Source organism: Callionymus lyra, chromosome 11, assembly GCF_982586985.1.
Source record: "Callionymus lyra chromosome 11, fCalLyr1.hap1.1, whole genome shotgun sequence".
Lineage (NCBI taxonomy): Eukaryota > Metazoa > Chordata > Actinopteri > Syngnathiformes > Callionymidae > Callionymus > Callionymus lyra.
In genome coordinates, this window is record NC_141828.1 from 10,054,037 (window position 1) to 10,081,838 (window position 27,802).

A 27,802-nucleotide genomic window follows, 5' to 3' on the forward strand; every position below is an offset into this window, starting at 1 on the left:
TTAATTCAATTTAAGGACAAGTAATTGTATTTTTCCTTTTAAAAAACAAAACAAAATGACATTTATATATGTCATTAAAATAATCTTTTAATAACGTACTTTTACTGGTACTATAGCTTTATTATCTTTTACCCTTTATATGGTTGCTGTTGTTGTTGTTGGTGTTGCTGTTGCTGTTGTTGTTGAAGTAGCTAATGTATTAGCCAGATATATATGTATGTATAAATATGTTACAGTATTATGTATGTCCTATGTTTCACTGTCACCTGTTTGCTAGCTACAAGAAAACATCGTGTTTATAATTGTGTAATAAGTGTCATGGAGTGCATTGTACGTTGAATCTAGACTCGTGTTGATTTAATTTAAGGACAATTAATTGTATTTCTTTTTTTAAAACCAAAATTTCAGTGATTCAATAAATATAAACATACTTACTTTTACTGGTACTATACTTTTATTATCTTAAACATCTCTTTATATGGTTGTTGATGCTGTTAATGTTATTATTTTTAGTGCAAAATAAATCACCATTACTACCTAATGCAATACAATGCATTTACTGTTACTGACTAATTGCAAAGAGCTTGATTTTAAAGTCATATACAGTACAGCAGATAGCATCACTCGCTTATATATATTCTGTATATAGAGTATATATTATCCTGTTGAGCTAACAAATAACCATGTCAGAATACATCATTATTTTTACTTTTGTCAAATGTATCTATTTCTCTTTTCTTTTACTTTATTTGCACATCTTCACCAGTGACGATTTAATAGTATTGGTTCCATCCAGTGGTAATGTCGACATTTTCCAACACAATTTTATCATAAATGGCACTGTTTACTCATGGATATTGTTGTTGTGATACATAAAATATTAGATAGATAGATGACAAACTCTAAATCTAAAGATAAATAACATAGATCAATGAAAAATAACAAAGATACAAAAATTAAAATGGAATTTCATCTTTTCACTCCACTCCTGCCCCCAAACTCAGAATTAAACAGTCTAATAGCACAGGGAATTAATGAGTCTATTAGTGTTGCATCATGGGAAAGATGGATTGGGTTAAAGGGAAACTCTATGGTAACTCGATCACCAACAAAAAACTCAATATAATTCACAAAACAAAAGCAAGTATTGCTTCTTTTTTTGATGTGATCCAATTATTTCCATGGGCTGTGGTTGATATTTTTAGCAACATTCCTCGCCATCAATCACATGACCCAACTGTCAGAGTGCAGCACCACCCCTCGTCTCATAGACAAACTTTTGTAGGACAGTATATTTAACTTAAGGAGGTGAGACAGAAGTCGTGTTCCCCCTGCACCGCTCTCAAGGGAAACTACCTATTTCTGGTGCTGCCGCTACTTCGAGTGGCTCTTCTCTGCCCTGTAATCGTGCTTCGCCACAAACAGTATAGTTTGTTTGCAATTTGCAGAGACCTTGAAAAATCTAAAAGTACAGCAATGTCTCCAATGGGAATTCTGGGTAATATCCATCTGGTCTTATCAAAGGAATCCACAGCTGCGATGGAAATACATATTTAAGTAATGGGTGTTTTGGTCCACGGAGCCCACAAGAAGACCTCTGTCTTGGCTAAATGCTGCTTTTGTTCCTTTCTGTCGGGGGGCGGGGGGACAGAAGGTCACCCCGAAGATGAGATGAGGGCAGATGTTGCGTGGAATTCAAGTAGATACTGATCCTTTTGTCAAGAACATAAGGCCTTTAAGTTGCTGCTAAATATAGTTAATTTATGACCCGTCTTCTCTGAGGCTCTCGTCAGTCAATTAGAAATATGTATTTGTAATAAAAGTGTTGTTGCTGATCCTTGAAGGGCAACTAAAGTGTATTTAAGTGTCTCATAAGTACATCTTGGACCCTTTGTTGTGCTTATCAATATGTTTCTGTTTGTACAAAACGCTCTTTTCATTGAAATATATACAGGAAATTAAACTGAAAATTAGTTTTTTAGTGGAGAGGAAATCTTGTTTACCGTAACCACGACAACTCCACCGTGATTGGTCAAACATAGAGGTTTGTCACCTCGTATCATGAAACCTGGAAGTCTTCACATCAAAGGGAGTCGTTGTTTAAACAAAGCTAGGCGTGATTACAGCTGGCTGGAGGAGGAGTGAAGCCATTATTACCTCATAATGGACTCTGCTCTCGTAACCTCTCATTCGCTGAGATTTCAGACGGTGGAGAACTTATACTATAAAGTAATAACTTCAAAATGTACGGCATTGTGGAGAGTAAGACTTCAACATATGAAACATGTGTCAAGAGGGTTTCATTTTTCACATTAGCTGCCCTTTAAAAAGTCATAAAAAGTATTACATTTATAAATGAAAAAAACAAGTCAAAAGTCTGGAAAATGGTGATGAAAAAGATTTTATTAAGTTTTAAGTCTCACAATACCTTGTGATATGTATTCATTTGTATTTTTTTTTATGATTTGAACAATCACAATAACCAAACAAGCAACTGTCGTAGCAGAAACTGCAGTTCTATTTCAATGTAGACATTTTTTTGGGGCAAAAACGAAGACTGTCTCTCCAGCTTCATCTTTCTGAAAGTGGTTCCACACATAAGGGACATAGTTTTATGTGCAATAATGTTTTATCTGCTATCAATAATTGATTTTGGGTTGATGGTTGACTTAAATTAAACATCTTAAAAATGTTGAGCTTTAGGAACCTTTATTAAAATCCAGTTTTTGTTACTGAATATAAAATTAAATTGCTCTCCTAACACCACCATGAGTGATGCTCTCTGGATTCTTTCTTTTATTGTGTGTGATTGTTAGCTTAGCTTCTGCTACCCCTGACTTCAACTTCAATGCATCTTTTGTTCTTGTTTTCCTTCTGTGTTCTCAGGAAAACGTGTCCTTGGCAGACCTCCTATCTTTGCGGGACCGATGCCTGTCCGAGGAGGAGGTGTGGGCTGTGTGTGCCGAGTGTGTTCTGGCCCTGCAGAGCATCCGTCCGTCCCACCTCTTCCACACCCTGTGCATCACCCCGGACACTTTGGCCTTCAACGCTCACGGGAACGTTTGCTTTATGGAGCAGCTCAGCGGTGAGTTCAATACGTCCTGTGTACTCTTGTGTGCTTAACATCTGCCGAGGGTGTTAGATGAAGGTTGGTGGTCGGTATCTGTCAGTCAGTTGGTGATATAACCAAAAGAAATGTCGATTTCATGATTCAATTACATTTTAAGGAACAAAACAGGTTTATTATCTGGATCCAGGAGGGTTTTTTTGTACCTTCTACTGTGTGTGCTGTGCAAGAGTTTCTCTGAACGTCACCTGCTATTAAATCCAGCTCTATCAATGATTTTTTAAATGCTAAAAAAGTGGTGAACTACATACTGTACAGTACTGTGCATGTGCAAACATCTGCCAAGTTATTTAACTTTAAAAAACACAGTATACATTAAAATCAGGGGCACACTGTCGAGAAGGTTGTAGGTTCAATTCTGGGCACTCTGGTTTCCTCCCACAGTCAAAAAAAACAACATAAAGAGGTTGTTTGGGAACTCTTTAGTATCCATAATTGCGAGTTATGGATGTCAATGTTTACGATATTTTCTACATGTGTAGTCAAAGCTTTAAAATGTTGAAAAACTGTTAAAAGGCATTTGTGCTGTAAGAACACTAGAGGGTTGTGTCTTCCATTCTAAACGACTCATAATCCCATTACAGCAAAACCCTTCCAGTAGTTATAACAAAAAACACATCAAGCAGGTACTGAAATATAGCACAACAGTTACTACTTAATTTCCCTTATGTTTCTGATTAAATTGTGCATTTAAATTTGTTTATTTTTCAAAAAATCTTATAAGCCTTATGTATTACATCTGGTATAACTTACTGTAAGTAAGTAAGTAAGTAAGAAATTTGTATATAGCGCTTTTCCAGACCAGGGTCACAAAAGCCTAGACGCTTATAAACCCTGTATAAGTACAATTAGCAACTGTGTTTTAATAAAAAAAAATCCTTTTGTAGTTTTCATATACTTACTTAAAAGCTTGTGAGTGGTAGCTGTGAAGTTCTCAACATTTTATTGACACCACAGTCCCACATCACATGCCAACAAAGACACACGCCTCATTGGTCAACAGCAGCACAAGAATGTATATATTGATTTAAAATAAACACGGAGAGAAAAAATGTGTGTTTCTAAATGGTTATGATTTGTTTTCTGTCCAGGGTGTCCCTTACCTCTCGTCTAAAATAGCTTGATTAGCTCCAGCCACCCAACGACTACACTAATGGATTCAGGGCTTGAAAATTAATTAAATTAAATGTATTTGTATATAAAAAAAAACTTAAGTTTAAAGAAATTCAATGTTAACAATTAAGTTGAACTGAATTTATTTACAATTAATTTTATTTTACACTACATTTTTACATTTAATTGTTTGCACACTAAATGTATTCATGCATTTAAAAATAAATAGACAAAAGAAAAAAAATATGTTTTTCTTATTTGTCTGATTTTAATGCTTTAAAAATTCATTGTAAAATTCAACGTGTAAAAATAATTATATGTAAAAATTATTCAGTGCAACAAAAACATTTAATTGTTGAAAATAATTGACGTAAAAAAGTGATGTTCAAAATGAAGTGAAAGAAAACTGCAGTGCAATGTGACGAGTAATTTTAAATGTTACAAACGCAATAAAATATTTTTTTTTAAATCATCATAACACGTACGATACCTGTTGGTTGCCCCGGGTCACTCCTTCTGCCCTTGACCTTTGCATGTCGCAGTGTAACATCAGTGCTGTGTCTCAAATCGCATACTTCTCTTAGTATACTAGAAGTTAGTATGCATCAGTTTAGTGTACATACTAACTAGTACACAAATTCTCCACAGATAGTATGTCTCAAATCAAACTCTGCTGCTACACACTAACCAGAAATCACATGACAGCTTCTTCTTCTACTTCTATTTAACGATGTTTCAACCAGCTGTTTGAACGCTATCGACACCTGCTGGCTGCACATATTGCAAGTTTGGGAAAGAAATAAAGAAAAAATATGAGAATCGAAATAATCGCGAGATATTTAAGCTGGTATCAGCAGCGAAGACGTGTTTATCCTTCTACTGCTGCGGAAAATGCACCTGTAAGTATATGCATATATATGCATTTATATATGACGTAAGTTCTGTTTAAAACGTCACTAAGATGGCGGCTGTTTAGTGTGGTTAGTGTCCATCGAACCATGCTCAGTTTTGTGGGCGTATTAGTACGCCAATTTAGTGTGCATGGCGCACTAAATTTCGCATACTAAGAATTGAGACGCACTAACGCACTAAAAATACTAACTTTTAGTACGCTAGTATGCGATTTGAGACACAGCACTCGGATCGATTGCTTCTCCTTTGCTGCCCTCATGTTAACACTGATTTTTTAATACAATTAATATATGTTGAATTCTTTACACTCTTTTTACATTTATTTTCTTTACAGATTACATTTGACACTGAATCTATTCATGCATTTAAAAGTAAATAGACGAGCGTTGAAGTGGATCTTGCAAAAAGTCAGTGTTTGAAATTCATATTCAAAGTCCGATGGAACACATTCGCTTCCATATCACTGAAGTAAAAAAAAGGGTTGGAGCCTAATATGTTCTTCCCAAACGTTTCTGCTCGAACAATTTCTCATCCCCCTCAAGCTGTTGCTGATAGAACATGGCCAGCTGGGATCTGTGAAAATATGATGAGGCCATTCTGAAGGTGCGATGAATCAGAATCTGATTGCTTGGCTCCTCTACCTATTCATCTAAAACTGTTACACACATGACTCATCGGATGCGTCACGCTCGCTGGATCGCCTTCGCACATGTATGTTCCTTATTATGTCACATGTTGGTTGATCCGAGATTGTTCAGGTCAGAACAAAGGAGTTCGAGACGGGATGCAGATCATGATAATACGGATGAAACTGTGGAAAGTTGACTTTGCCGCAGCATATTTTTTCGGCGGCGGCGGCGCCAATCCTCCGTGACTGATCCTCCGATAGTTCCGATCTTGTTTGAAGGGATTATCTCCGACATGCAAATTATGCAAATAAAAGGAAGCAGCTGTATCAACTCGCTAAACTGTTGTTGCTCCAACATGCAGGATTCGTATTCCTCTGATGTGCATCTCATTGCCACGGTCGCTATCACAAAGGTTTTTTTTTTTTTTCCCTGTATAAACAGATGTCACAACTCAACATCTGGGGTCTCACGTACAGAGAAGTTTGTGGATGTTCTACTAAAAAAGGTCTTACACTTAAATCCGGAAAATGGTGCAAGTACAAAAATATTCAGCAATTTTCCTTCGTACATCCCAATCAACGTAGAATTAATCGCAGACTTGTTCGTCCCTTTCCACACCCTAATTTACATATTTAAAACATATTTAAATTAGCCATATCCATTATTTTTCTCTCCACGATCAGTGAAAAAGAGAAATTAAAATATTAATTTAAACTGGATTAACAGTTTATATTCGTTTATTTTAAACATTTCTGACATGTATCACGTACTTAAATTTAAAGGGCACCTATTGTGAAAACACAACTCTCAATACTCAACTAAATGTTGAAATTGTCCTCTTCAAAATGCAGTAGGTCATTTGTCATGATGTTGATCCGTTTTGAAGTTATTACTTAATAAAGTTCTCGTCTAAAATCTCGCCAAACGAGATTACGGTTTAAATTATACATTCTGACATCACTCTGGTGCAGGTGTCCTCCTCTAGAAGCCCTAAATCAGTTAATTACCTCCATGTTAATAAACAAAATAAATATTTGTGTAAACATGGTGAGAGTTACTTCTGCCTTTAGGTGTTTTTGTAACGTGTACATTTAGCAGCAAACCTTGTTTTTATTATTAGTTTTTAATGTACAAAACAGGAGTTTTAGAGGTGAGTTTGAAATTAACGAGCGTCCTTGAATGCAACTCGTGTTTTTGTGACCAATCAGAGCAGAGTGGGCGTGGTTGCTTGGACGAAACTTATTCTCAGCAAAAACAGTGTATTTTAAGTGGGCGGGGCTTATGTAAATATCTTTATTAAATGAGAGTTTTGTGCAAAAAGAAACATACTGGTGAGTATAATAGAGATCGTAGAACAATTTAAGATACACTTAAATCAGCACATTAGGTGCCCTTTAAATGAGTGCAGTCAAGCTCCGGTGTAAATGTTTATATTTTACAAACAGGTTTATTAACGCGGAAATACTTTATTCAGAGAGACGATCAGGGGCTTATTTGAAACATCTTAAAATGTGGAAAAGTATGCCTGCGTGTTTTTTTTGTGCGTACGACCTCCTAGTACATGAGGCTCCAGGTCCTGGTTCAAGGTGACCCAGAGGCCCGAAAATGAATGTGTTTGTGGTATTCCTTGTGTTGTCTCTGGTTCAAGGTGACCTGAAGTCCTGAAAACAAATGTGTTTGTGGTATCCCTTGTGTTGTCTCTGGTTCAAGGTGACCCGAAGTCCTGAAAACAATTGTGTTTGTGGTATCCCTTGTGTTGTCTCTGGTTCAAGGTGACCCAGAGGCCCGAAAATGAATGTGTTTGTGGTATCCCTTGTGTTGTCTCTGGTTCAAGGTGACCCAGAGGCCCGAAAATGAATGTGTTTGTGGTATTCCTTGTGTTGTCTCTGGTTCAAGGTCACCCAAAGTCCTGAAAACTAATGTGTTTGTGGTATCTCTTGTGTTGTCTCTGGTTCAAGGTGACCCGAAGTCCTGAAAACAATTGTGTTTGTGGTATCCCTTGTGTTATGTCTAGGTCAAGGTGACCCGAAGGCTCGAAAACAAATGTGTTTGTGGTATCCCTTGTGTTGTCTTTGGGTCAAGATGAACAACCTCCTTGGTTTCCATAAATACATATACGACCTCCTAGTACATGAGGCTCCAGGTCTCCTATATAAGTTAACTTCTGTCTTCTCATACTTTCAGATGATCCCGAAGGATCGTTTGTGCCTCCAGAGTTCGACACCACCGGCAGCACTTTTGAGGTGAGGGACTCATAAGTATGACAGTCAGCATCTGTGTGTTTGATGTGTTTCTATCACTCCGGTAATGAGTGCTTAAGAATATGAATATCGTTGATGAATAAGACACTTAACCCCTGATTGCTCCTGCTGTGCCAAGTCAATGCCTTTGATGTGTGAGTGTGTGAAGGATTGAGTCGAGCTTTGATTGCTGTCATTGACAGCAATCAAAGCTCGACTCAATCCTAACAAACAACAAACAAACTATTTTAAGTATGTCTTTAAAAGAACTTCCAATGCGTCTGAATCTTGTTTGAAAGCATGAATTCTAAAATCATCAGCTTTTCTATCTTCTCTTTTCGGTATTTATTTTTCTGCCTTTAAAGTGCGGGCGGAAAAAACAACTTTGAATCAAAATATTTGGGAAAATTATTATTTAGCCCATGTTGTCTCTATTTTTTCAATTGCAATTATCCTCATGCGTTTTCGTAATAACTATTAAAATGCTGACTTACGCCAGTTCAACGCCTCTTTACGCCTCTAGGACTTCGGACGAATAAGAGAAGATAACGGAAATTTTGACATTGGGTAAAAATCCAATTTATTTTGTAGTAAGGAGTAAAAGAAAATGAAAGAAAAAGTGACACAGAGTTTGATTGTTACCTTTCTCAGGCCATTCTTATGCCAAATAGAAGGTAAAATAACTGAAAGCTCAGATCATTAAAGCATCGATACGTACGAACTAGATTGCAGTGTAACTGAAATGTCTTGCTTTGTGTGTGTTTTTGGTATCCCTTCTGGGTCAAGGTGACCCAAAGTCCTGAAAAGTAATGTGTTTGTGGTATCCCTTGTGTTGTCTCTGGTTCAAGGTGACCGGAAGTCCTGAAAACGAATGTGTTTGTGGTATCCCTTGTGTTGTCTCTGGTTCAAGGTGACCGGAAGTCCTGAAAACAAATGTGTTTGTGGTATCCCTTGTGTTGTCTCGGGGTCAAGCTGACCCAGAGGTCTGAAAACAAATGTGTTTGTGGTATCGCTTGTGTTATCTCTGGGTCAAAGTGACCCAAAGACTCGAAAACGAATGTGTTTGTGGTATCGCTTGTGTTGTCTTTGGGTCAAAGTGACCCGAAGACTCGAAAACAAATGTGTTTATGGTATCGCTTGTGTTGTCTTTGGGTCAAGATGAACAACCTCCTTGGTTTCCATAAATACATATGCAGTTGTGGAGGTCGTTCACTTTGACCCAGAAACAACACAAGGGATTCCACAAACACATTTGTTTATCAGGCCTCTGGGTCACTTTGACCCTGAGAGAACCAAAGGGTTAAAGAAAAATAAATGTCAATGGGTTAATTTAGAGATGGTTGAAGGTTTAAACTCTTTCTTCCATACACTTTGATCCCTCAGCGCTGCTGAACTCCAGTTCTTCGTGACAATATTCAAGAAAATATTTGGAATGTTTTCCTGGATGGAAGGCAGTAATTGCTCACTTCCAGGATGATATTTTGATTGTGTTCCAATTCGGTGACAGCTGTACTGTGAAGTTTGTTGACACCTCATGAATTAATGACCAGGTTTTTCCTTTAACCGTGTGAAATACTCGCAGTACCCGCCTTGACTTTGAAGTCTCCTCCGTCTGCCTCACGTATAAAAGGTGTTTTTTAAAACATCCATCTTTTATTAGCGTTGACTCTCGTGCTCCTCACAGAGTTGTGACTTCAAATGAGGAAAGTGAGGGGTTTTTTTGCATGTTGGGCTTCCGACCGAGTGTTTGCTCAGCTATTTTTGGGTCCCGGCGCATATTTTCGTTCACCACATAAGTACAGGTCCAGTCCACCTCGATTCAAACAATTTGTTTTCGAATTTGTAATCTTAAAAACACCTTCACTCCGACGAAATCCTCGGAGATAAGAGTTTTTTTTCATGAATATAAAATGCTCGTGGTAAACACACGAAAAAAAAGTGTGAAAGCGATAAAGACGACAGGATGTTTATCCTTTTTGTTCTCCACTTCAGAAAGTCCACTGTGGTAGTTTTTTCTGTAACGCAGCAGCTGCTCCGTGCTGATGTGGTTGTTTTTTTTTTGTTTTTGTTTTTTTTTCTTCTCTGCTCGCTGGCCTCGGGGCTGCAGGGCCATGTTTACTCGCTGGGCTCGACACTTTCTGCCGCACTCAACTTTGTCATCGAGCCAGAGCTGGAGGCCGAGCTGGGAGAAGAGATGCAGAAGGTGCTGGAGCAGATGCAGGAGGAGAAACCTGAGGACAGGCCTCTGCTGCAGGTCTGAGCTTCCATCTGTTGGAGGAGTTTTACATTTGCTTGGAATTATGAATTAAAGATGCATCGATGATTTCATTTATAAGTAAGATTCTGAAGGATTTAAATGTTAAAAACATGTGCCTGAAATCAAATACAATAGGCAGGTTTTCATCTGTGTTTATTTTGTCTTTTTTAACCATATTACAGTTTCAAAAGTAGTATCCAAATACAGAATGGTTGAATCTAGAATTTTATTGACGGAATTAAAGCAGGGGTCCCCAACCTTTTTTGCACCGCAGACCAGTTTAATGTCGGCATTATATTCATGGACCGAACTGCAGATAAAAACAGTGAAAATAAATACTTTATTGTTTGCTTTTCACGTATTTTCAGTAGTTAACAGGTTTATTATTTTGAGTAAACTTGACCAAAAGAGGCGTCTTGATGTGTCAAGACTAATGTTACTTCAAAGAAATTAACAAAAACATAAATAAATAAAACACCTTTAAGACTGAAATAATCAATAGAAATGTCATGATATAAATAATTTTCTTCTTTCTGTTCAGTAATTAATGTTGATGGTGCCTGGAACAGGGGTTGGTTACCACTATTTTAAAGTTTAATTCAGTTGTAATCATTAATATTGATTAAGTTTTAATATTTTAATCAAATGTAATTGTTTCTATATTAAAAGCTTGATTTTTTTTTCTGTTTAATAATAAAATGCAATAATTTGAATATTAAATAGTTTAATTTGTTTTTATCAAATAATTAAATTAAAATATTTGAACATTTTTTTTACACATGTCATTTTATATAATAATAATATAAATTATACTTTAAAAAATACATTTCTAAATTATTTTATTTTCATAGAATATTAAATTCAATATTTGTTTTATTTAAAACAATTTAGGAGACAATATACGGTATTTTGGTAAAATAGCAACACCGGATAATACCAAAATAGTTACCGAAAACTTTGACCAATCACTTGACCCACAGAAGATCATGTGACGACATAGCAGGACACAAAACATGTCCATACATCAGCTTTAAAGCTGCTGGAGTCGACTGTATCTTCTCGTACTCAGTCATCTTGCAGGTTTTCAGAATCAGAATCAGAAATACTTTATTTGTCCCGCGAGGGGAAATTCGAGTTTAAACAACAGCAAGAGCAATATACCACAAATAAAACACCCAGAAATAAAAATAATAAAATGAAAAAAATCTAAATAGAATAGAATAGTTTTTAATTGTTTCTTAAGCTGCGCGGGACGCAGTGACTGCTGCCATCTAGCGGATGGAACTTCAATTGCAAGACAAAAAATAACAAACGCAATAAATATTTACATGTTAATTGTAAATAAAATAAAATAAACTATTTAATTCCATCAAAGAACTAGAAAGAAGATTTGAAAGAATTATATTTGTTAAATATATTTAGTTTTTTTCGTTATTCTATATATAATATTCAGTGTTGCTCTTTTATTCATTAATAACAAATTAAACATTTGAATCAACAATACATATATGTTATTATATGAATTGTTAAATCATTACATTATATATTGTTTAATTATATAATTATCAAAACAGTTAAATTCAACTGTTAAATATTCTGATGGAGCCTCTTATACTTTCACACGAGTCATTGGGGGAATCACTGTCGAAGCAAAGGTGTCAAATGTCTTCCCCTCCACAGGACGTCCTCTCGCTCGCTCTCTCAAGACTGTCTGACACGTCGTCTGCGGCGGTGTGTCGGAAGCTGTCCTCGGTGGGACGCCGCGTGCTGTCGATCGAATCTGTGTCGACCTTTCAAGGTGCTTTCATCGCCATTGTTCACGCCCGTCCACCTCCCTTCATTAACGCCCTGGGCTGATCCCGCAGACGGACAACAAGGCACCTGGGAGGCGAGATGGCAGCACTCCAAGCCAGGATGTCTCCTGAAGAGATTAAGCTCCGATGACACCACCAAAGACTCGGATGAGTTTGTCAGGGCGAACTGTCTTTCCAGGCACCAGGTGAGTCGAATGATTGGAAAACTTTCTATTGGTCACGATGAATGGTCACAATTTTGTCCTTCACATCACCTTCAGTAATGCCTACTTCAACTAAAATTAAACAATACTCATTTTTCAACAATAGTAAACTTCGAATAAAACACATGTTTTTGTATATATGTATATACACTTTGTGTTTATCATAAACTTTAAATATAAATTACACTGTAATCAAACCATTATCAACTGTACTTGGATAAGATGTATGTAAGGACTAGAGAGAAGAACGATTCTTGTTGTTTTTCTCTTTTATTTATATTTTTCTATTTGACAGAAGTTTCACTTCATCATTCAATTTCTGTTATTTTGTTTATTTATTATTGATGTTACATAATGCTGAGTTTATTTACATTATTTCGATCATTATGTGTGTCATGTGATCATTTATATGATCATAATGGGTGTCATGTGATCATTTATTTATGTCATATGTTCGTTTATATGATCATAATGTGATCATTTATGTATGTCATATGATCATTTATATGATCATAATGTCTATCATGTGATCATTTATTTATGTCATATGATCATTCATATGATCATAATGGGTGTCATGTGATCATTTATTTATGTCATATGATCATTACGTATGTCATATGATCATTATATGATCATTATCGGTGTCATGTGATCATTTATTTATGTCATATGATCGTTTATATGATCATTATGGGTGTCATGTGATCATTTATTTATGTCATATGATTATTTATATGATCATTATGGGTGTCATGTGATCATGTATTTATGTCATATGATCGTTTATATGATCATTATGGGTGTCATGTGATCATTTATTTATGTCATATGATCATTTATATGATCATTATGGGTGTCATGTGATCATGTATTTATGTCATATGATCGTTTATATGATCATGTGTGTCATGTGATCATTTATATGATCATAATGGGTGTCATGTGATAATTTATTTATGTCATATGATCATTACGTATGTCATATGATCGTTTATATGATCATGCGTGTCATGTGATCATTTATATGATCATTATGGGTGTCATGTGATCATTTATTTATGTCATATGATCATTGATCATTTATATGACCATTATGGGTGTCATGTGATCATTTATTTATGTCATATGATCATTACGTATGTCATATGATCATTTATATGATCATTATGGGTGTCATTTGATCATTTATTTATGTCATATGATCATTACGTATCTCATATGATCATTTATATGACCATAATGGGTGTCATGTGATCATTTATTTTTGTCACTTGAACATTACGCATGTGATATGATCGTTTATAGGATCATAAAGTGTCTCATGTGATCATTTATTTGTCATATAATCATTATGTATGTATTTTGATCATTTATATGATCAGGTGTGTCATGTGATCATTTAGCCATGCCATATAATTATTATATAATCTTTTATAGTGTACTCTTAATTTTAAAACATTTAAAAATAAATGCACTTAGTCATTTGATGCTTGAGCTTATTTTATTTCGCTTTATTTTAACTTAACCGATCAAAAATGCATACTGTCCCTTATTTTTACTTGCAAAATGATGATAAAGTATTTCTACATTTCCCTCTTGCGTGTGAACCCTCAGGTGTGTGCTGGCTGGGACTCCACCCTGTGGGCAGAAGACATGGACGACAGTGACGAAGACAGCAGAATCTTACCCGACGACTTGGACTGCAGGTCTTTCTGCAACTCTCCGGTGAGAAGAAGAGTCCAGCAGAAACCCAAAGGATTCCTCAACCGATCCTGCTCCGTGCCCGACTGCAACAACCCCCCCAGCCCGTCCCCCCCGACACCAGGAGACATCAGCGTCCCCGTGTCGGACCTCAGCGAAGTAGGGAAAGACGAACACTCGAGCTGCACGTCGGCCTGGAGCCGCAGACTCCACAGGCTCGACCGGGGAATGTCCTGCGACCCTTCCTACCTCGCCCAGGTGTCCCCGGAGGACTGGGACGCCGCCGAGTCGACGTCGCAGGAGGACACGAGCTTTCAGGCGGATCTGAAGATCTCGAATCAGGATTTGACGGGTTCCTCGTCGTCCTGCCTGGATTGTGATTCCCCCGTAGACCAGAGGCTGCTGAGCAACCTGTACGACTCCAATAACTTCATGACCAAGAGCATGCTGTGCCTTAACGAGGAGTCCCAGGATGAGGTGAGTCTCGATGTCTCGTTTGAACTGGTCGATATGATACGTTTCACGATACGGGGGCAACGATACGATATCATTTGCTATACAACTGTAAGAAGAAGGTTATTGTCCGAGTACTGGACACTGAGTGAATTGTGACAAAGTCGTAACTACTTTAAGTTTTTTCAAAACAAAATATGTCCAAACATAGCTTTAAAAGCTGCTGGAATCAGCAGTATCCTCTCGTCCTCAGTTATCGCCATGACCTTGCCTGTTTTCATTGCTACTTAAGCTGCAAGGGACGAGATGACTGCTGCCATCTAGCGGCTGGAACTTTAACTGAGACAAAAATGAACAAAAATGAACAAAAATGCAATGAATATGGACATGTTATTGTAAATTGAATAATTAACTCTTTTATTTTATCCACACTTTATTGAAGTGTTAACCACCGAAGTACTATATTTGTTGAATATTGATACAGTATCTTCAAATAAAATATTGCAATATGCCGTTTTAATGGATATTTTCTTATTCTCAAATATTTAATGTTGCACTTTTATTTATTGTTTAATAAATATAATACATATTTTGTATTATTATTTATATAATAAAACCTAGAATGTTGAGTATAGCTCATATAAATAAAGCATAGACAATTCCAAAAACAATCCAATTTTCTTTGTCTAATTGTTAATGACTGAAACCTTTGCTACATCATCTCAGAACTTACTAGAACTTACTAGGGGTCTAAAGAAATATTGATACACCGATATATTGCAATATTTTCTTCACAATACTGTATCATTTATATCATTTTTCAATAATGATATATATTTTACTTCCAAAATATTAATTACAATTCACTTTTCTTACAACCATGTTCTATTTTCCCCTTTGTTTTTTTTAAGGTTTATATTTAATAAAACTGTGTATAAAATACAAATATTTTGCTACATAATTAATATCTAAATATTCACCAAATTTTTGTGTTGAAATTAAACTTCTGGCCACTAGATGGCATCAGTCATTACGTCCTCCACAGCTTTAGGGGGCAATGAAATCCCACATGATCCCGACCATGACTGAGGACGAGAGGATACGGTCCACTCCAGCAAGATGTTTGGACATATTTTGGTTTTAAAACAAATGAAAGCAGTTACGACCTTGTCAAGAGTCATGCGGTCTGTAAATACTGCAACACCAGAGTCAAGTACTCGACAATACTACAAATATATCCTTGTTACTACAGTATGCCCCTGTATCGTGTCGACATATTGTTGCCGATACGCACCCCTAGCACTCATTGAACGAAGCTCTAATATCTTCATATATATGCTAACATGTAGCATAAACTCTGTCGTTCCAGTGGATCTCCCTCCGCGAGCTCCTGACTCGTGGTGCCTTGAGGCTGACGGTCAACGAGCTCTGGGCTCTTTGTCACACCTGCCTGTCCTCCCTGCAGACCTACATCGACTTCCCAGGTGACCGTCGAAAAGTTTTCCAACATTACTTTTCTCTACATCAAAGGAGACTTTTTCATTTCGTCTCTTCCAGCATATTTGTGTTTGGACACAGTGTTCGTCGGCTGCGAGGGGGAGATGCTTTTCTTGAGGCCCAAAAACTTGGGTAAGGAAGGCTCGTGTAAAGATATTGTGGTTGTGACATCTAGTGGTTACTGCTGAAACTGCAGAAGGATAGAACTCAATATATATGTTATTTTGGATGATTCTATTCTATGTTAATCTTTGTATCCTTTTCTTTGCGTTATTTCCTTCTTTATATTTGCACTTTGTCATCCTTTGCACTTTGTTCTTTTATTTGCACTTTGTTATTATTCTTGTTTTTATGAAACTATTTTTTGCGGTGTACTGGAAACCTAATTTAAATAAATAAAGATTGTATTTGTTCAGGCTTTTCCTGGATTTTCTGGAACTCCTGTGTTGTTATGATTGTTATCTTGACCTTTAAAGTATATACTTTATTGAATATTGTTTTGATTGTTTAAGCGCTTTGTGACCCTGGTCTGGAAAAGCGCTATACAAATAAAAATTACTTACTTACTTACTATATTTCAATGTATACTATATGATATATTTTTGACATGTATGTCTCCTCAGGATCCAGGGATGAGTTTTTCCTTGCTCCTGAATATCAGGAACATGGGATTGTAACGGAGAAGGTGAGTCTTTTCGGAGCATCCGTCATGTTTTTTTATTTATTTAAGGAACTGTCACTCAACGTCGTTACTCTCGCCGGCTCTAGGCTTGTGTCTACGGAGTCGCCGCCATTCTCTGGGCCACGGCCAAGTTCAGTCTGTCGCCGAGTCAGAAGCTGGCGATGCCTCACAAGCTGAAGCGGCTGCTGCTGGAGATGGCGAAGAGGACGCCCATGGAGAGGCCGTCCATCCTCGTGGCCAAGAAGGTTTTCTTCATTATTCTCAGTCAAATCAAAAAGTGTATGAACGTTGGCTTCTAAAAGAATGCTTGTGTTCATGAATATGTAGATTTAATCATAACACTTTTAGTCCTAATAAATCCATCTTTAAATTCACAAATGTTCTGTTCGAATGTTCATTTTTATTCAGCGTATAATGAATGTATTATTATGTAAAGTGTCCTCAGTGTTCAATGTTTTTTTCTCCCCAGAGCTGTCGTGACTACTTGACACACCAGGGAACAAGTGCTGAGGCTGTGTGGAGCCAGTTCATCTGCAGAGTCCACCCGGTGAAGCATTTCATTTACGAGCAGGGTTTTTATTATCGGTTCTTTTTTTAGCAGCGCTTTTGTTTTTCATTTCAATATCATATTGTCCTTTACATCGGTTTACAGCTTATCTGTACTTTTTATACAATAGTACACCTCCGTAAACCACTGTCTTATTTTTAGATATTTTACACATGCATTTAACTAAACCTCAAATAATTTTAAACTGTGATCAAACTATTTTTAACGAAAATCAAACCATTTTCCAATGTAATCAAACAATTTTCAACTATAATAAAAACTATTTTCAACTGTAATCAAACAATTTTCAACTATAATCAAACAATTGTCAACTAAAATCAAACAATTTTCAACTATAATCAAACAATTTTTAAAAGTAATTTAATTATTCAACTATAATCAAAACATTTTCAACTTTAATCCAACAATTTTCAACTTTAATTAAACAATTTTCAGCTAAAATCAAACAATTTTCAACTATAAACAAACAATTTTCAACTATAATTTAACTATTTTTAACTTGAATCAAACAATTTTCAACTTTAATCAAACAATTTTCAACTTTAATCCAACAATTTTCAACTATAATCAAACATTTTTCAGTTATAATCAAACAATTTTAAACTAAAATCAAACAATTTTCAACTTTAATCAAACAATTTTCAACTTTAATCAAACAATTTTAAACTTTAATCCAACAATTTTCAACTATAATCAAACATGTTTCAGCTAAAATCAAACAATTTTCAACTATAAACAAACAATTTTCAACTTTAATCCAACAATTTTCAACTATAATCAAACATGTTTCAGCTAAAATCAAACAATTTTCAACTATAAACAAACAATTTTCAACTTTAATCCAACAATTTTCAACTATAATCAAACATGTTTCAGCTAAAATCAAACAATTTTCAACTATAAACAAACAATTTTCAACTTTAATCCAACAATTTTCAACTTTAATCAAACAATTTTCAACTTTAATCCAACAATTTTCAACTATAATCAAACGATTTTCAACTTAAATCAAACAATTTTCAACTTTAATCCAACAATTCTCAACTATAATCAAACATTTTTCAGTTATAATCAAACAATTTTAAACTTAAATCAAACAATTTAAACTATAATCAAGCAATTTTTAAACTAAAATCAAACAATTTTCAACTATAATCAAACAATTTCCAACTATAATATACTATTTTTAACTTTAATCCAACAATTGTCAACTATAGTCAAACAATTTTAAGTTATAATCAAACAATTTTCATTTATAATTTAACAATTTTCAACTATAATCAAACAATTTTCAACTATAATTTAACTATTTCTAACTTTAATCCAACAATTTTCAACTATAATCAAACTATTTTTAACTTTAATCCAACAATTTTAAACTATAATCAAACATTTTTCAGTTATAATCAAACAATTTTAAACTATAATCAAAAAATTCAAAACAATTCAAACAATTTTCATCCAAAATGAAACTGTAATTAAATAATTTTCGACTTCACCAGAATATTTACTCATTTATGTTACTATGTTCATTTTGATTGAAGTGTCGTCTCTAAACGCTGGTGTTTTGTGCGTCACTACCTCAGTCCAGCTCCAGGTCCATGGAGGACCAGCTCTCGACTGCAGTTGTCAACCCCCTGAGCTCCAGTGAGGAGTCAGTGCAGAGCATCGGTGGTACGACAGCTTCACTTCCATGAGATCCTTCATCTAAAATGCTAGAGTCTGAAGGCTTGGGTTCAATTCCCAGGCAGTGCACGCTGCATGTAGAGCTCATGTCTATCCTAGTTACTGTGACTGTGTGTAGGCTTTGAGAGCCGACTGGCTCCTGTTCCCGGCCCTGTTCCCCACAGCTGCCCCGCCCGTGAACAACTGCGTCTCCCAGAAGCCTTCACTTCCACGGCAACGCACTTCGCCCCCATCGTCCTGACGAGTGACAGCGAGTCGGAACGGGACCTCAGAGATGCCGTTGAAGAGTGAGCTTCTTGGTTTCTGTTTCTCAGCTGTCGTTTGCTGCAATTTTCAACTATAATAAAACAATTTTCAACTATAATCAAACAATTTTCAAATATAATCAAACAATTTTCAACTATAATCAAACCATTTTTTAACTATAATAAAATAATTTTCAATTATAATCAAACAATTTTCAACTTAAATCAAACAATTTTCAAATATAATCAAACAATTTCCAACTATAATCAAACAATTTTCAATTATAATCAAACAATTTTCAATTATAAACAAACAATTTTCAGCTATAATAAAACAATTTTCAACTATAATCAAACCATTTTTAACTATAATAAAACAATTTTCAACTATAATCAAACCATTTTTAACTATAATAAAACAATTTTCAACTACAATCAAACCATTTTTAACTATAATCAAACAATTTTCAATTATAAACAAACAATTTTCAGCTATAATAAAACAATTTTCAACTATCATCAAACCATTTTTAACTATAATAAAACAATTTTCAACTATAATAAAACAATTTTCAACTATAATCAAACCATTTTTAACTATAATAAAACAATTTTCAACTATAATCTAGCAATTTTCAATTATAATCAAACAATTTTCAATTATAATCAAACAATTTTCAATTATAAACAAACAATTTTCAGCTATAATAAAACAATTTTCAACTATAATCAAACCATTTTTTAACTATAATAAAACAATTTTCAATTATAATCAAACAATTTTCAACTATAATCTAACAATTTTCAATTATAATCAAACAATTTTCAATTATAAACAAACAATTTTCAATTATAAACAAACAATTTTCAGCTATAATAAAACAATTTTCAACTATAATCAAACCATTTTTTAACTATAATAAAATAATTTTCAATTATAATCAAACAATTTTCAACTTAAATCAAACAATTTTCAAATATAATCAAACAATTTCCAACTATAATCAAACAATTTTCACTATAATCCAACCTTTGCAACTATAATTTAACAATTTTCAACCATAATCAAACAATTTTCAACTATAATCTAGCAATTTTCAATTATAATCAAACAAATTTCAATTATAATCAAACAATTTTCAATTATAAACAAACAATTTTCAGCTATAATAAAACAATTTTCAACTATAATCAAACCATTTTTTAACTATAATAAAACAATTTTCAATTATAATCAAACAATTTTCAACTATAATCTAACAATTTTCAATTATAATCAAACAATTTTCAATTATAAACAAACAATTTTCAATTATAAACAAACAATTTTCAACTATAATAAAACAATTCTAACTATAATCAAACCATTTTTTAACTATAATAAAATAATTTTCAATTATAATCAAACAATTTTCAACTTAAATCAAACAATTTTCAAATATAATCAAACAATTTCCAACTATAATCAAACAATTTTCAACTATAATCTAGCAATTTTCAATTATAATCAAACAATTTTCAATTATAAACGAACAATTTTCAGCTATAATAAAACAATTTTCAACTATAATCAAACCATTTTTTAACTATAATAAAATAATTTTCAATTATAATCAAACAATTTTCAACTTAAATCAAACAATTTTCAAATATAATCAAACAATTTCCAACTATAATCAAACTATTTTCAACTATAATCTAGCAATTTTCAATTATAATCAAACAATTTTCAATTATAAACAAACAATTTTCAGCTATAATAAAACAATTTTCAACTATAATCAAACCATTTTTAACTATAATAAAACAATTTTCAATTATAATCAATCAATTTTCAACTTTAGACAAACATCAAACAATTTTCAACTTTAATCAAACATTTTCAACTATAATCAAACCTTTTCAACTATAATCAATACATTTTCAATTATAATCAAACAATTTTCAACTATAATCAATACATTTTCAATTATAATCAAACAATTTTCAACTATAATCAATCAATATTCAATTATAATCAAACAATTTTCAACTTTAGGCAAACAGCAAACAATTTTCAGCTATAATCCCCAAAAATTCCAACTGTAATAGAACAATTTTGAATTATAATTAACCAATTATCAACTTTAATCAAACAATTTTCAAATATAATCAAACAATTTTCAAATATAATCAAACAATTTTCACTATAATCCAACCTTTCTAACTATAATTTAACAATTTTCAACTATAATCAAGCAATTTTCAACTATAATCAAACCATTTTTTAACTATAATAAAACAATTTTCAATTATAATCAAACAATTTTCAACTATAATCAATCAATTTTCAACTATAATCAATCAATTTTCAACTTTAGACAAACATCAAACAATTTTCAGCTATAATCCCAAAAAATTCCAACTGTAATAGAACAATTTTGAATTATAATTAACCAATTATCAACTTTAATCAATCATTTTCAACTATAATCAAACCTTTTTAACTATAATCAATCAATATTCAATTATAATCAAACAATTTTCAACTTTAGACAAACATCAAACAATTTTGAATTATAATTAACCAATTATCAACTTTAATCAATCATTTTCAACTATAATCAAGCAATTTTCCAATAAAATCCAACCTTTTTTCAATTATAATCAAACAATTTTCCACTTTTAAAATATATTTATATGCTTTGTTTTATCTTCTAAGTTGTTATCACAAAAAGATGTTCTTTTTTTAAACCAGAAACATTTAAAAAAAATGTAACAGAAACTGATCTTTGTTCAAAAACAAATACAATTTTTGACAGAATTGTAAACGCAGCTGAGTAAACTCAGTAAATGACAGCTTAAGAATAAACATTAAAATAATAAGGAAAACATTTTTAATAAAATAACATAAGAAAAAAAAAAAAGCCTATTAAGGTGGAATAAAATAAAATAATTAATCAATAAAATGAAAAGTATTACAATTACATTTCAAGGATATAATGTATTTAAGTGTATTAATTAATTAGAAGTTGATTCATTTCTGTTAAAAATATAAAAATTTCAATTATTCAATCACTTTTTCAAATTCTGTTTTTTTAAACTCGATCATTGCTGAGTGACTGAAGACCGTGATCTTCACAGGGTCGTGGATGGATTCTCAATAGAAGACACGAGCCATCATTTCACAACGAGCACCGAAGCCGACGTCCTCACTAAAGAACCTGATCATCCGACCCTCGTGAATTATCCTGATACCCCTGCGGACGACAAGTCCTCGTCCGTCTCTGATGTTCCTCTGGATCTTCCTTCAGTCGCCCCGTCGTCCTCCAGCCTCGGCGACGGCGGCGTCTTCAACAATTACCTCTTCTGTCAACACCCCACAACAGGCTGTCTTTCTCTGGTGCCCGTCCAGGTCCAGACTCCTGAACCCCTCCCGGGTCTGGAGATGGATCTCTGGCAGGCCGAGCAGGCTTTGCTGGGACTCACCGAAGGTTCTCTCATGGAGCGTCAGAGTGAACTGATGATGAACGACGATCCCTGGGAATACAGCCGGACGTCGTCTCCTTTTAAAGACTCCTGCGGCTTTTTTGATGATGAACCCGGAGACTACGACGTCTACAGTTCGAGGGATGGGATTGTACCGGGATCCCCTGAGGTTCTCCCCGCCCTGCAGGAGGTGATCGATCTGCTCAAGGGGGAGTTTTCACTCAACGAAAACCTGGATAATGAACCCCAGGACTCCCCCATGGGTGAGTGTTTTTGAATTCAATAGAAAATCAATTCTGACCCGAGTTACTTACGTATATATGAAGCAGGTTTAGAGATGGATGGATGGATGGATGGATGGATGGATGGAAGGAAGGAAGGAAGGAAGGAAGGAAGGAAGGGAGGGAGGGAGGGAGGGAGGGAGGGAGGGAGGGAGGGAGGATGGATGGATGGATGGATGGATGGATGGATGGATGGATGGATGGATGGATGGATGGATGGATGGATGGATGGATGGATGGATGGATGGATGGATGGATGGATGGATGGATGGATGGATGGGAGGGAGGGAGGGAGGGAGGGAGGGAGGGAGGATGGATGGATGGATGGATGGATGGATGGATGGATGGATGGATGGATGGATGGATGGATGGATGGATGGATGGATGGGAGGGAGGGAGGGAGGGAGGGAGGGAGGGAGGGAGGGAGGGAGGGAGGGATGGATGGATGGATGGATGGATGGATGGATGGATGGATGGATGGAAGGAAGGAAGGAAGGAAGGAAGGAAGGAAGGAAGGAAGGAAGGAAGGAAGGAAGGAAGGAAGGAAGGAAGGAAGGAAGGAAGGAAGGAAGGAAGGAAGGAAGGAAGGAAGGAAGGAAGGAAGGAAGGAAGGAAGGAAGGAAGGAAGGAAGGAAGGAAGGAAGGAAGGAAGGAAGGAAGGAAGGAAGGATGTGTATCGTGATCCATCCATCCACCCCTTTAATAGTGATGTGTTGATGAAACAGTGTCATGTTGTTTAGAGGTCAGTAGGTGGCGCCATCAGTTTAAAAATGATGTTTCATTAGAACAGTTGTTCGAAACAAAGGAAAATAGTCCAGAGATCGCCATCTAGTGGACTCTGAAAATAATGACACTGAAGCTTCATCAGACCATTACTGCGATACAGTACTTTGAAAGCCCACTAGATGGCACTGCTGCTTTAAAATCATTGGTTCTGATCTAGTAATGCAATAAAACCTGGAATAATTTCCAAATTGAGAGCGCCACCTAGTGGCCTTTCAAAATGTTTACTGTATATTTACAGTATATATACAATTTGTATCACAATTTCTAGAAACGAAGATAATAATAATAGCTTTTCCTTTTGTCATAAATTTGGATGAACACTAAATATACAGTATATTTTTTTTTTTTACATAAGATGGACATAAATCTGAGGTTTATTTACTAGTCATTAAATTAAAGGCATTAAAAACCGAGAGCGCCACCTACCTAGAAATGTACTGTATCATGAAACCTCATCAGTTTAACATTGAGGTGTTTTTGTTTTTTTGTTTGTTTCAAAGGCGAATACATCTTTTCCCTGAAGGACCTTCAGTATCGAGCCTTCGCCAGCGTTATTAAAGAAAGATTCAGCCATTTGTACTGGGAAGAAGATTTACTGGGAGTCTTGCACTGTCTGGTCAACTACAGCCAGGCTCAAATGTAAGTAGTGTTTTCCTGCTATACTACTTTGCAGGGTATACTCACTCTACAAGGTATACTCACTCTACAAGGTATACTCACTCTACAAGGTATACTCACTCTACAAGGTATACTCACTCTACAAGGTATACTCACTCTACAAGGTATACTCACTCTACAAGGTATACTCACTCTACAAGGTATACTCACTCTACAGGCTCCATTTAGGGAGTCATTGGTTGAAAATGAATTCATGAAATTGATCGTTATTATTGTGATAGAAGATGTTCTATGGCTGAAGGCTTTGACTAAAACAAAAAAACGCTTCCCTTTGAGATAGAAACCTCAGTTTAACCAGACTCAGAGTGGACTACCATAACTGCCCTTTACAAACCCACAGAATTGATCAACCATCAAAATACAAGAACATTATTTTCTTAAAAATATTATTTGATTATGTTATCAAAAGAACCTTTTTTACCGATTTGGAAACATCACTAAAATGTTAATATTATGTTTAATTATAGACATTTCAGCTTGTTGTCAATTTGTTTCATTAACTTACTTTGTTAGTTAATTGGGTTTTAATACGTAATCGAACTAAACGCACTGGCCTGTGTGGATCTGATGTAGCGAAAGCATTTTTTTGGTGTTTTTAAAACATCATTTATCAATGTATTATCTTATTTTAATCTACGTAAATATACATTATAAATTCTGTGATTTCTTCATACATTCATGGGGGCAGGGGTACTATGGCAACGTGTACCTCAATACAATGCGGACCATAATATATGTATATCCTGTATACACGTGCCCTGATTGTTTATCAACGTCCAGTGTCACATGTGTGTGACCACAAGCAGCCATTACTCCATCCACTCCTGATTCATGGGCTGAAAGAATAGATTATTAAAAAGCAAAGACTCTCTTCAAGCCTGTCCGTCAGTCCGACCGGACACGTCTCCGTCCAACCGTTGCCATGATCTTGTTCTCTGAGCACCATGTGGAGAGGTCCTTTAATCAACCCTCTGAAGGAGACATCACATCCTCGCTGAAAAGAGACGGGAGGTCTTTATCTGGAGGAGAGCGCTCGTTCACTGGGGCTCAGCTGCGAAGCTCTAATCATCTAGTTCTGCTAAAGTGAGTGCCGAGACCACCGTGGAGAGGCGACCGCGACTTCATCGGGTCATTACAGGCAGCTGGACCTTCTTTTTCCTATTGTTCCCTCCAATCCCTTATCATCTTTTAATTCATTTTGGTTTCCTTCCATTGAAATCCGGGATTCTCGTTGAGAAATGCTGTTGGTGCTAATCGTGGCGAGCTCTGAACCCAGCACGTCTCTTCAGGGGCTCTAAAGAGCCACTTCCATCCGAGGGAAGCGCAGAAATCGACGGACCCTCGGACGCCGCCGAAGGCGACCGAGATGACGGTTCACGCGCTTGTCTGGACCTGAATGGAAACGTTCAAACTGTCGGACCCTCGGAAGAACGAGAAGAGCGGATGTCGCTTCCCGAGACGGAGGATGTGCTTCATCTGGAACTAAGATTACAAGGTTTCTGTCGAGGTAAGAAAATAAATCTTCTTTTTTTTTTGGCTATTTCTTTTCTTTCTCTTTGTTGTAAAATGTTGCTGGCAGGAAAGAAAATCTGTTCCCTGAAGTTTATGTTTGGATTCCATTGATTCTGAAGATTATTTCTCCAGTTAACATTTGAAACTTCATAGTTATTCATTATGTAACTGTATCTCAATAAAATCTAAGTAAATTGCCATGTTTTAACTAGAGTTGCTGCACTATGTTCTAACACGAAAAAAGTTATTTTCTGTATATTTGATTTAGTTCAATTAAGCATTTTAATGTTATTGGAATTATGGGAATAATTGTTGACATCCATCCATCCATCCATCCATCCATCCATCCATCCATCCATCCATCCATCCATCCATCCATCCATCCATCCATCCATCCATTCATCCATCCATCCATCCAATGATACATCCATCCACCCAGCCATCCATCCATCCATCCATCCATCCATCCATCCATCCATCCATCCATCCATCCATCCATCCATCCATCCATCCATCTATCCATCCATCCATCCATCCATCCATCCATCCATCCATCCATCCATCCATCCATCCATCCATCCATCCATCCATCCATCCATCCATCCATCCATTCATCCATCCATCCATCCATCCATCCATCCATCCATCCATCCAATGATACATCCATCCATCCATCCATCCATCCATACACACAGCCACCAACCCACCCACCCATCATCCATCCATCCATCCATACACACACACACCAACCCACCCACCCATCATCCACCCATCATCCATCCATCCATCCATCCATCCATCCATCCATCCATCCATCCATCCATCCATCCATTCTTTTAAAAATTACACTTACAAACTTCATTTACATTCAATTTGTCAATATTATATATTTCCATGTGTAATATTCATTTAAAATCTAAAAAAATATATTTTACTTCTCATAGAAGTCCATCCATCCATCCATCCATCCATCCATCCATCCATCCATCCATCCATTCTTTTAAAAATTACACTTACAAACTTCGTTTACATTCAATTGGTCAATATTATATATTTCCATGTGTAATATTCATTTAAAAGCTAAAAAATATATATTTTACTTCTCATAGAAGTCCACAAATGGTTCTCTTGCTGTGCTTCAAGCTCATTCCAAGAATTTTGGCTGCTCTTGATGACGTTCCACGAAACTCACAAGATTAAAAAAAAAAGAAAGTAATTTGCCTTTGAAAACTCTTAACTGCGCATCATTCTCTTTGAGGTGAGCTCACCATTAGGTTTTTGACTACAAACAAGCCCTTGCATGATACTTGAATCCTCGAAAGGATTTTAGTTTGCCTCTAAGCTCATCAGTTAAACAGAGGATGCATTCAAAGCCAATGAAACAAACGCCTCTTGCTGTTTTTTTTTTTCTTCGCGCATTTGGCTCAGTTTTTTTCTTTTTCCATGTGATGCAGTGTGATTCCTCCTCTCTTCCCACTCACACCGCTGTCCTTGTTTCGCTGATCTGAAGGGCCGGAGAGTGAGGGCTCAAACGCTGGGGTCATGGAGGCTGGAGAAATCTCCACGGGAGGCAGCGATGAAAGCCCCTCTGAAGCCGAGTATCTGTCGGGGAGAGACGAAGGGTTGTGTGGATCACAGGACTTTCACACGAGCCCCGATTGTTCCGAAGAGATGGAGGACAGTGACTTTCTGGTGTCAGAGAGACTCCTGTCACCCGGATTCGGAGCGGAAGGACCTGGGCTGAGTTTCAGTCCCGCCTGGGCTTTGGCTTTCTATGGGGAGGAGTACTTCAACCAGGAGGTGATCCAGTATGCTGTGAATCTGGGACAACACTCTGGAGCGCCGGGTCTGGATGTGAAGACACAGGTTCGTCTGTTTGCTCTATGATGCTTTCAAAACTCCTTTTACTTTACTTGTTACTGATAGATACTAAACTCTAACCCTCGA

General features: G+C 35.6%; 1 protein-coding gene across 1 annotated transcript in view; it reads left to right on the forward strand.

Moving 5' to 3' along the window:
- Window positions 1-27,802, forward strand: part of kndc1 (kinase non-catalytic C-lobe domain containing 1) — a 45,054-nt gene that overhangs the window by 418 nt on the left and 16,834 nt on the right. The window contains exons 2-18 of the mRNA XM_087802299.1: window positions 2,887-3,085; window positions 7,966-8,024; window positions 10,129-10,275; window positions 11,959-12,076; window positions 12,144-12,277; window positions 13,913-14,476; window positions 15,822-15,936; window positions 16,010-16,081; window positions 16,573-16,634; window positions 16,718-16,876; window positions 17,101-17,178; window positions 18,786-18,873; window positions 19,004-19,172; window positions 22,254-22,861; window positions 24,166-24,304; window positions 25,633-25,850; window positions 27,366-27,721. Coding sequence (XP_087658425.1) covers window positions 2,887-3,085; window positions 7,966-8,024; window positions 10,129-10,275; window positions 11,959-12,076; window positions 12,144-12,277; window positions 13,913-14,476; window positions 15,822-15,936; window positions 16,010-16,081; window positions 16,573-16,634; window positions 16,718-16,876; window positions 17,101-17,178; window positions 18,786-18,873; window positions 19,004-19,172; window positions 22,254-22,861; window positions 24,166-24,304; window positions 25,633-25,850; window positions 27,366-27,721 — 3,285 coding nt within the window. The remainder of the gene's footprint in view (window positions 1-2,886; window positions 3,086-7,965; window positions 8,025-10,128; window positions 10,276-11,958; window positions 12,077-12,143; window positions 12,278-13,912; window positions 14,477-15,821; window positions 15,937-16,009; window positions 16,082-16,572; window positions 16,635-16,717; window positions 16,877-17,100; window positions 17,179-18,785; window positions 18,874-19,003; window positions 19,173-22,253; window positions 22,862-24,165; window positions 24,305-25,632; window positions 25,851-27,365; window positions 27,722-27,802) is intronic.